Here is a 9,416-nt window from a genome sequence, read left to right as displayed (position 1 = left end):
ATCTGAAATATATGAAAGTTTCATTTTTATCATTACATTATGGAAAATAATGACCTTTATCACAATATGCTAATTTTTTGAGAAGGACCTGTATTGGAGGCACCTTAATGCACGAACACTGGAGGTACAACTTGTTTCACTGCTGTCATCCTATCAAACATGAGAAGTTAATAAACTTTGCATGCACATGTGCACAGATTTACAAGCTGGCCAGCAGCAGCCTGGTCATCAGAAATTTGCAGTCATTTGGTTCCTGATAGTGTTTTTATCTTCCATTAAAGCATCTTTAAATACATTATTTTGGCAGAATTTGTTTCATTCCACATTGCAATCATGTGTATAAATATTTTAAATATTTATCTAACTATTTTTACAAATCCCCTTTTAATGAAAGCTAGGAAGTTTCCCAAAATGCCATTAGAATTGGTCATTTTTAAACTTTTGTCCCTGTTGTATGGTCACCAGTACTTATTCCTGAACTGGAAAGTCCTTATTGAGAGCAGTCCCAGGCAGCGCACATGCGCATTAGATAAATGTATAAAATTCACAGCACCAACTCATGACCTGGCATGGCAACTACAGCAGACTTGGGGGGTGTCCTGCTTTCATGTAAACAGCAAATGCTGCCCGTGCCGATGCAGATTTTTTTTCCTCGAATCAATATCTGAAAAAAAAAAAACCCTACATTTTCCCCTGCCGTGTCCGTTTAAATGGGGCCAAAGTCACAATGACCCACGCCCCAAGAGAGACGTGTATTGGGCAGATATGTGAGCATATGTGAGCACCCGGGTGTGACAAAGCTAAATGTTTTTGGCAGCAGGACGCTTGTTAGCCCTTTAAAAAAAAAAAAAAAGAAATCCATAAATTAGCCACAGCATTGTATAAGCCGCAGGGTTCAATGCCTGTGAAAAATGTAGCGGCTTATAGTCCAGAAAGTACGGTAGACCAAAATACAACTGTAATATTGTACATTGATTTTTAACTTTCTTTTTTTTTTTTTTTTAGAGTAAGTACAATTTCTGTGTGGATTTTTGAATTTACATGTAGGAACTGAATGCATCACAAATCTTCACATGGTCAAAAAAATAATAATAAAAATCTTTGCAAGGTCTTCCCAAAGTCTTGAGACCCATGTTTTGTTCCCACCCATTCTATATCAGCAATCTGGTTGATAAAAAAAAAAAAAATCCTATCAATTACACATGAAACTTCTCCAGCCTTCTCTCCTGACAAAGTTCTGACCAATGAGAGCTCCTTCTGTTTCTGCCTGGAGACAATAATTTTAAATAATCTGATTGGATAACTGAGTTTTCATAATAAATAAGAAGAAAATCATGCTCAACTGCAAAGTAGTAAATAAAACAGAAATGAACAAAAATAGTAAAAACTACATTGAAAATACTGTATTTATTTTACTGTAGATAAATTAGTTATTCTGTTAAAAATGTAAATGCATCATTTTATGCATGGTGGATTTTTGGGCCTTTTATGAAGGCACTGAAGGCCCGGCAACCAGTCATACCATTGTGTTGAAAAAACAAAACAGAATGGAGGTCCATTTCATCGGCATCAGTAACATTTGTAATGGGGGGGGAGGGTGTCTGGGTGTCCTCCCCCATAAAAATTTTAATAAAGTATATGTCATTTCCTGCATTCTGGTGTATTTTAAAGAGTTGTTAAACATCTACTTGTACCTACATAAGTAAACACTTGATTCAATAACTATTTTAGAGCAACAAGAAGTAGTCTGACCAACAACTCACAAGGAGCACCCCCACCCCCCCACCCCCAGCATCAAAAACTGTTTGAACTAACATAGTGCCAAGTTAGTGGCGTGCAATACAGACGCATTAGCTAAGATGCTACAGACATAGTGCTCTGCTTCTCTCACACATCCTAACACCCCACCCAGTCACAGCTGCCAGCACTAACGCAGCGCTAAGCTAGCATGCGAAACAGAGGTGTCTCCCCCTCCTCCCCCGTGAGCGCCATGCCCTTTTGCCCAAATTAGACTCTAGTCTGAGCCCGGCTACCCACCAAATGTGCCTCCATGGACTCGGCCTTCACCCTAATGTGTGAAGTCCTCACACATTAGTGTCCTGCTCTGAGAATGTGATAGGGTTTACTTGTTGACAGCTGTGAAGGTTCAGTGCAAAGAAGTGTGCTGCCTGTAACTCCCAATCCTTTTCTGAACTACAAAACTCAGCCTTTAGTGCAGTACAACACTTTCACCATAGTCTTTGTATGAGAATAGTATCTACACAATCAGCGGCATATACTGACTGCACCTAGTAAATAACAATATGAATCATTAGAGTTGCCATCAAGTGTCAGCTGGGGAACAAAACAGAATTCTGCGCTAAATATACTGAAGGCAGGCTGGTATCAGTGAATGTTTTAGTTGCATTCTAGAAAACTCCCAAACTTTCCTAAAACCGAGGATTAAAAAAATGAAAGCTTTTCCCTTCACCTTAAAGTTTTACAAATAAAAGTCTGAAATAAGTGGCATGCATTTTGTGTTCAGCTCCCAAATTCACTTAAATACAGCAAATACAACAAAGGACTTCAGAAGTCCTCTAATTAGTAAATCAAGTCTACCTGTGTGTAAATTAACATTAATAAGAATCCAGATGTTTTGTGGAGACCTCAGAGATTTGTTACAAAACATTAACTACCAAACAGCACCATGAAGCCCAAGGAACACTAAGACGAGCCAGAGATAGTTTGTGAAAAACTTAAAGCAGAGTCAGATTATAAAACAATATCCTAATCCTTGAACAATCCACTATCAATTCAAGAGGTATATATACTTTTTCAAAGCACTAAGGATAATATATGGTAAAGCTTGTCACCCCCCCCCCCCCCCCCCCCCCCCACACACACACACACACACACACACACATACACTTATATATAGCAATGCTGAGTTCAATGAAATCAGGCTTTTAGAAAACACACTGACGGGATAATAAATACAGATTTTATAGTAATTTAGATTTTACATATCCGGCTCTTATGACCAACGGATTGGTCTCTTAAGGTAGATTTTGTAGATTTACCTTCAGACACCACAGTAATACCTGTGGAGGTGGTTTTGGTGCATGTGGCACTCCCTCCAGATGCTGTCTCCAGGTGATGATGTCATGCTCCAGAGTGAATTAGAGTTCATACTGCAGTTCAGTGAGGCGACTCAGTTAACTGTGACATCCAGTAACATCTGACTCTTTTACAGCTTCTAGAACATCCTGGCAGGATGGTGAGGATAGCAAGGTAGGTCTGTGTGTAAACTCTGTTTTTATATGATCTGTCTTTATTCTTTCAAATCATTTTCTTAAACTCTACAAATGCTGAACATTCATCCACTAATGAACTAATTCATACTTCAACATCATCTACTACCTTTTGCCATTATTCTGTGTCCTCTTTCTCTTCTTTCCATCTCTCTCCATCTAGAGGACAACTTGGATGATCTTAAAAGGTGAGATTGATGGTCATATGGCTCCAGAGGACCTGGATCCGCGCAAATCCACCTGCAGTCTGCCCACTGACACATCACAGCCAAGTGAGGAGACTTTCCTAACCTCTCCTAGATACTGAATAACCACAATGGGTGAAATGAAACTCCTGGTAAATGTTGTTTGCATCTCTGCAGATTTCCCCTACAATAAGTCTGCTTCTTTACCAGGCTATGGAAGGAACGGCATCTACAAGGTGAGCACCATGACAAGAACCTCAAACAGTCCCAGACCTTTGGCAGAACAGCCAAATAATGTAACGTCAGATGTTAAAAATGTTTTGACTGAAGTCTGAGAACAAATTACTTAATAGTGTGAATGTTTATGAAGCAGTCACACTATTGTGATCCATTTTACTTTTGTACTTTTTTAGGTGCATTTCTCGTCCCACAGTTTTTCAGTCATTTCAACAAATCATAAATCAAAACGTTCAGCTCATTCAGGACGATCCTGCTATGACTTTTGGTATTGGTGCATTCATTCATTCAACCTTTATTTAGACAGGTAAATCCCATTGAGCCTCGAGGACTCATTTACAAGAGAGACCTGATTTCAACAATGAATGATGACAACAATGGACAACAGCGACAATAAACAGTTATAAAAAGTCATACTACAGTTTTTTTTTTTTTAACAAATAGGATGGCTAAAAGAAAAAGGTAACAAAAAAACAGCTAGATTCTAAGGCGAATGTAGAAAACCAAAAACAGGAACATGTCTGCATTGGTCCCTGCCAGGAGTCCAACAGATTCTTAAAGCCACTTAAAGAGGTCAAGGTCGAGAGCTTCAATTATTTTTTAAGGTATTCCAGGAAACAGGAGCGGAGTAGGAGAAGGCCCTCTTGCCTAGTTCAGTCCTCATTGAGGGAACACTGCAGGTAATAATGTCCTGAGAGCGCACGCCGTAGCTGCACTCACGCAGAGACATGTAGGAGGAGATGTATGAAGGCAGCAGACCAAGAAGTGATTTAAAGATGAAAATGTACCAGTGGGAGAGTCTGCGTGAAGTTAATGATGTCCAGTTAACCAGTGAATACAGGGTGCAGTGGTGGGTACGATAATCACAGCCAGTTATGAATCTTAGTGCACCATGATAGACAGCATCCAACATCTGCAGGGTTCTTGTAGGAGCGTTCATGTAAATAATGTCACCGTAATCAATGGAGGGAAGGAAATTCACCGATACAAGGTGTTTCCTAGCATTCAGGGTTAGACAGGATCTATTTCTGAAAAAGAAACCCAGTTTAACTTTCAGTTTCTTTACCAAGTTTTCCACATGGAGCTTAAAAGAGAGATGTGAGTCGACCAAGATACCCAAATATTTATAGGAATTAACAAACTCAATGGGGACAAACTCAATTATTGAGCATGCATCAGGATAAACTCAATGGGGACGCCATTTGAAGATAAAATCGGAGGAAGAACTGCTGGGACCAACTTCCTATTTGAAAAAAGCATCCCTTTGGTTTTGTCGGCATTTAGGACAAGTTTGAGGCGGAACAAATCTGTCTGGATGTTGTTGAATGCAGATTTCAAAAGCTGGAAAGCCTTAGCAACTGTTTTAGCTCGACAATAAACAACTGTGTCATCAGCATAGAATTGTATGGATGCATTAGGGATGTTTTTACCTATATTATGTGTAGATTGTAAAGAGGGTGGGTCCTAAGACTGAGCCTTGTGGTACACCATTGTTGACTGTTAAATAACTGGAGGAAGTACCATTATGTTGAACACATTGCCTCCGGTCTGAAAGATAGTTAGAGAACCAACCAATGGTGTGTTCTGAGAAACCAATTTCTGAGAGTTTATGACACAAGATGTTATGATCCACAGTGTCAAAAGCTTTAGACAGGTCTAAGAAAAGTGTAGCACAATAATCCTTAGCATCCAGTGCTTCAACGATGTCATTAAGAACCTTCAGTGAAGCAGTGGTTGTGCTGTGTTGTTTCCTGAAACCAGATTGATGTGGAGGTAAGATGTTAAATGAGTCCAGGTAATTTTTGATTTGAGAGTTTATCAGTTTTTCTAGAACCTTGGCTAAAATGCAGAGTTTAGAGATTGGCCGATTGGTGCAACTTTAACATTTGAAATATTTAGCCTGTTCTGCCTTTTTTTTTTTTACAAAGAAAATGAATTGAGCTAATTTTACATCCTTTATATATTTAGATCTGTTTACAACCTTTTATTGCTCCTTTTTTCAGCTACTTTCAGCTAATTTCAGCTGTATTTTCAGATGTTTTGTGCTCCATTCGGATTCTTTCTGCTAACTACAATATTTTTGTGCTTCTTCTAACTTATTTCAGTTCATTTCAGCTTATTTCTGCAAGTTTCAGCGTTTTCTGCTATTTCAGCTACTGTTTAGCTGTTTTATGCTAATTTTAGCTTTTTCAGCTAATTCCATATTTTTTACATTCATTTCAACTTTTTTCATCCTAATTCAGTGAAAATGCTCCTTACACTTCCTTCTGGTAATTTAAGCTTCTTTCTGCTGTTTATGCTGCTTTTAAGCAGTTTTTTTGCTCATTTCATCTTCTTTCAGATAATTTCCACTTTTTTGTGCTAATTTCTGCTTCTTTCAGCATAATTGGACAAATGTGTTCTTTCTGCTTTCTCCTTTTCAGCTAATTCTTTGTGCTAATTTCAGCTTTCTTTTAGCTAATTTCCTGTTTTTTGTGCTCATTTCTGCTTATTTAAAGCTAATTCAGCAAATATGTGTTCTGTCTGATGGGGTAGAGGTAGGACAGCCGAACGGGGGACCATAAAGTTGCAGTTTGACTTCCAGCCATTCCCACATGTATGATGTCCCTGAGCAAGACACCTACCGTATTTTTTGCCATACAAGTCGCACCTTTTTCATAAATTAGCACGCCTGCAACTTATACACCGGAGCGACTAATATACGTTTTTTTCCCCATATTTATTACCCAATTTTTGGCTGAGATCTGATGATTTCATTCATGCTGACATGGAAAACATTGAACACTACCATTTTCAGCCACTAGAGGGCACTTGAGTAATATGGCAAGCCAAGTGTATCATTAATAGGTAAAAGTGGCTAATATTGAGACACTTGGCTTGCCATAGCAAGACCCCTTGGTCTTGCTCTGGAACTCCTGGAGCAAATGTCAAATCAGCTGCAGGGTTAATGTTAGGGTTAGGCGAAATGCAGCTAATTTGACCACCAAAGTGCATTTATTAAGAAAAAGTTAGACTAAGACACACATTTACTATAATTTTGAGCAAACAAATAATTGTTTTTGTGTTCATCTTGTTAAATTCTTGTTAAAGTCCTCCCTTGCACACTCCCACAGCCACCATTTGGCAGCCAATCATTGTTTGGCACAACACTGGCCCACATTTCCAGGTGGTCAGCGATGACGAATAACAAATGTGACACGTCAGCAGTGACACATAATAGATGCGACATAAACGGCGAAGCGACATATTTATGTTTTCTTCCACTTTATTAGACATATTTGGACTGATGCGACTTATATGGCAGTGCAACGTTTACGGCAGAGAGTACGTAATCCCTAATTGCTCCCGGGGTGCTTACATAGCTGACCACTGCTCCACCTGGGTGTAGCCCAGGTGTGATGGGTTAAATGTAGAGAACTAATTTTGTCATTGTATGGGAACATACATCAATGATAATTTCAGACTTCCCTTCTGCTAATTTAGGCTTATTCATCTATTTCAGCTACATTTTAGGATGTTTTTTAGCCACTTTCAGCTGTTTCTCAGCAAGTTCATCTGCAATAAGCATTCACACTACTTTTTCACAGGAAATTCAATTTCTTTAGTTTACAGTATGTTGCTTCTATGTGACCTTTGTATACCGCCATAAGTGAGTGTTTGTGTGTCTGTCTGTTACCAAAATATCTCATAAGACACTGGACATGTTTTAATAAACTTTTGAGGAAATTAGCATTCGACGAACCTCAAGGGGGAGTGGTGGTGCAGAGGTTACAGAAGACGAGCATGTGCCAGTTCAACTCTCCGAATCGACAACATCAAAACGTGGGTGGGATAGGTGGAGCTCCCACACCTGTCTCCACCCTCATTTGCCCCACTCTGGGCCCTTGAGCAAGGCCCTTAACCCCCACCATTTGCTCCCCCGGGCACCCTAGACAGCAGCTCTCTGCTCCACACAGAGGGCTGTGGTAGCTCTGTGGTCTGCGGTTGTGTCAGGAAGGACATACAGAGTAAAAACTATCGCCTTCTTCGTGCGAGTTGGTTTGCTGTGGCGACCCCTGAAGGAGGGAGCAGCCAGAAAAAAATCATTTGATGTACCTCAACAAATGTTTAAGATTTGCAGCCAAGCTAAGTCAAGATGGCCACCACAGCCAAGTGACCCTATAAAACACAAAACTGATGATCATTTAGTCAGTTTTACAGACAAGTGTATATTTGTTGTGGTTGTAAATGAGGATCATTGACAATACAATCTAAAGGCTGCTCACTGAGTGAGCGTTTTTATTGAAATGTTGTCATGTAAACCATGTGATGTTCGAGTAAACCTCACATTCAGGAACCACTGGATGAACTTTATTGAAACTTGCAGAAAGTAGTCATTTTGCCACCACTTATAGATGGCTAATAAATAGTTTATAGATACATTATTAATTCCTCTATACACACATTATAAACCATTAATAACAGCTTATTATGCATTAATTAAGGGTGACAGAGACTAAACTGACCAGTTTCTTGTCAAATCGTGAGACAAATCTGCCACCTATGTATTTCATCTATAGTTGTTATATTAAACATTTCAGACTAAGTTCCTACCTTGTAAGCACAATAAGCATTTGTAAACCTATTTTTTAGGATAAAATATTAGTTGTAGATACTGATAATGCAGTGATAAAATACAATATTATATGCTAAAGAAATAGGTTTACAAATGCTTATTGTGCTTACAAGGTAGTAACTTGGTCCGAAATGTTTAATATAACAACTCTAGATGAAATATTTATTTATTAACCTTTATTTAACCAGGCAAATCCCATTAAGATCACATATTTATTTTGCATGGGAGGCCTGTATTTATAGGTCAACAGACTTGGCTCACAATTTGGCAAGAAACTGGTCAGTTTTGTCTCTGTCACCCTTAATTAATGCATAATAAGCAGTTATTAATGAATACAGTACCTCAGACTGAGGAAGTCTTTCGGATGAAAGATGAAACGTTTCTAGATTTTGTTGTTGTTTTGCTTTGTTTTGTTTTTTGAATGTCCAGAGGAACAGATTTAACATTTTTAGATTTTTCTACCTGGATTATTGAGCATGCATCAGGATATTCTCTCTAAAAACTTAGCTGGTTCAGTTGGACATCCAGTTTGTTGACAATTAACGGTCCAGTCTAGAAATCAGTCCGGGAAGCAGAGATGTAGTCTTCCACACTTCTCCGCTGCTTTTTCGTTACCCACCCAATACCACATTGAAACAATGTCAACTTGCCCACAGCTCAAATCAAATAAACCAAAAATCATCTTTAAAAATATTAACCATAAAAATCTTGTTAAATTAAACACAACTACTTTACCAGAACAAAATAATAAAATCATTAAATGGGGACTATTGAAGATCCGATCTCTTTCCACTAAATCCCTGTTAGTGAGGGTGAATTCACACCAGCCCTGTTTAGTCCAATTTAATCGAACTCTAGCTCATTTTCCTAGAAAGTCTGGTTCGTTTAGGGAGGTGTGAACGCGCCATCTAACTCTGTCACGGAACAAAAAGGCGAATTCTGGCCCGGGCTAAAACCTAGGTCTCGGTCCGGTAGAAGAGAACTCCAGCGCGGTTCGAGTACAGTGTGAATGTAAACAGACCGAGCCCCGTTCCGCAGGACAAACAAATACGCATTGCTCTGACCTTATATGGAGCCGTCAGCTGCCTT

At 39.0% G+C, this 9,416-nt stretch overlaps 1 protein-coding gene across 1 annotated transcript in view; it reads left to right on the top strand.

Moving 5' to 3' along the window:
* ablim2 (actin binding LIM protein family, member 2) overlaps window positions 1–9,416 on the top strand; it is a 206,714-nt gene that overhangs the window by 176,479 nt on the left and 20,819 nt on the right. The window contains exons 17-19 of the mRNA XM_037674776.1: window positions 3,233–3,270; window positions 3,454–3,562; window positions 3,653–3,711. Of these exons, the coding sequence (XP_037530704.1) occupies window positions 3,233–3,270; window positions 3,454–3,562; window positions 3,653–3,711 (206 nt within the window). The remainder of the gene's footprint in view (window positions 1–3,232; window positions 3,271–3,453; window positions 3,563–3,652; window positions 3,712–9,416) is intronic.

The sequence above is a fragment of the Nematolebias whitei genome, chromosome 1 (assembly GCF_014905685.2).
Source record: "Nematolebias whitei isolate Nwh7 chromosome 1, NemWhi1, whole genome shotgun sequence".
Lineage (NCBI taxonomy): Eukaryota > Metazoa > Chordata > Actinopteri > Cyprinodontiformes > Rivulidae > Nematolebias > Nematolebias whitei.
The sequence above is the reverse complement of the archived record's forward strand: the minus strand, read 5'-3'. Positions and strand labels throughout refer to the sequence as shown.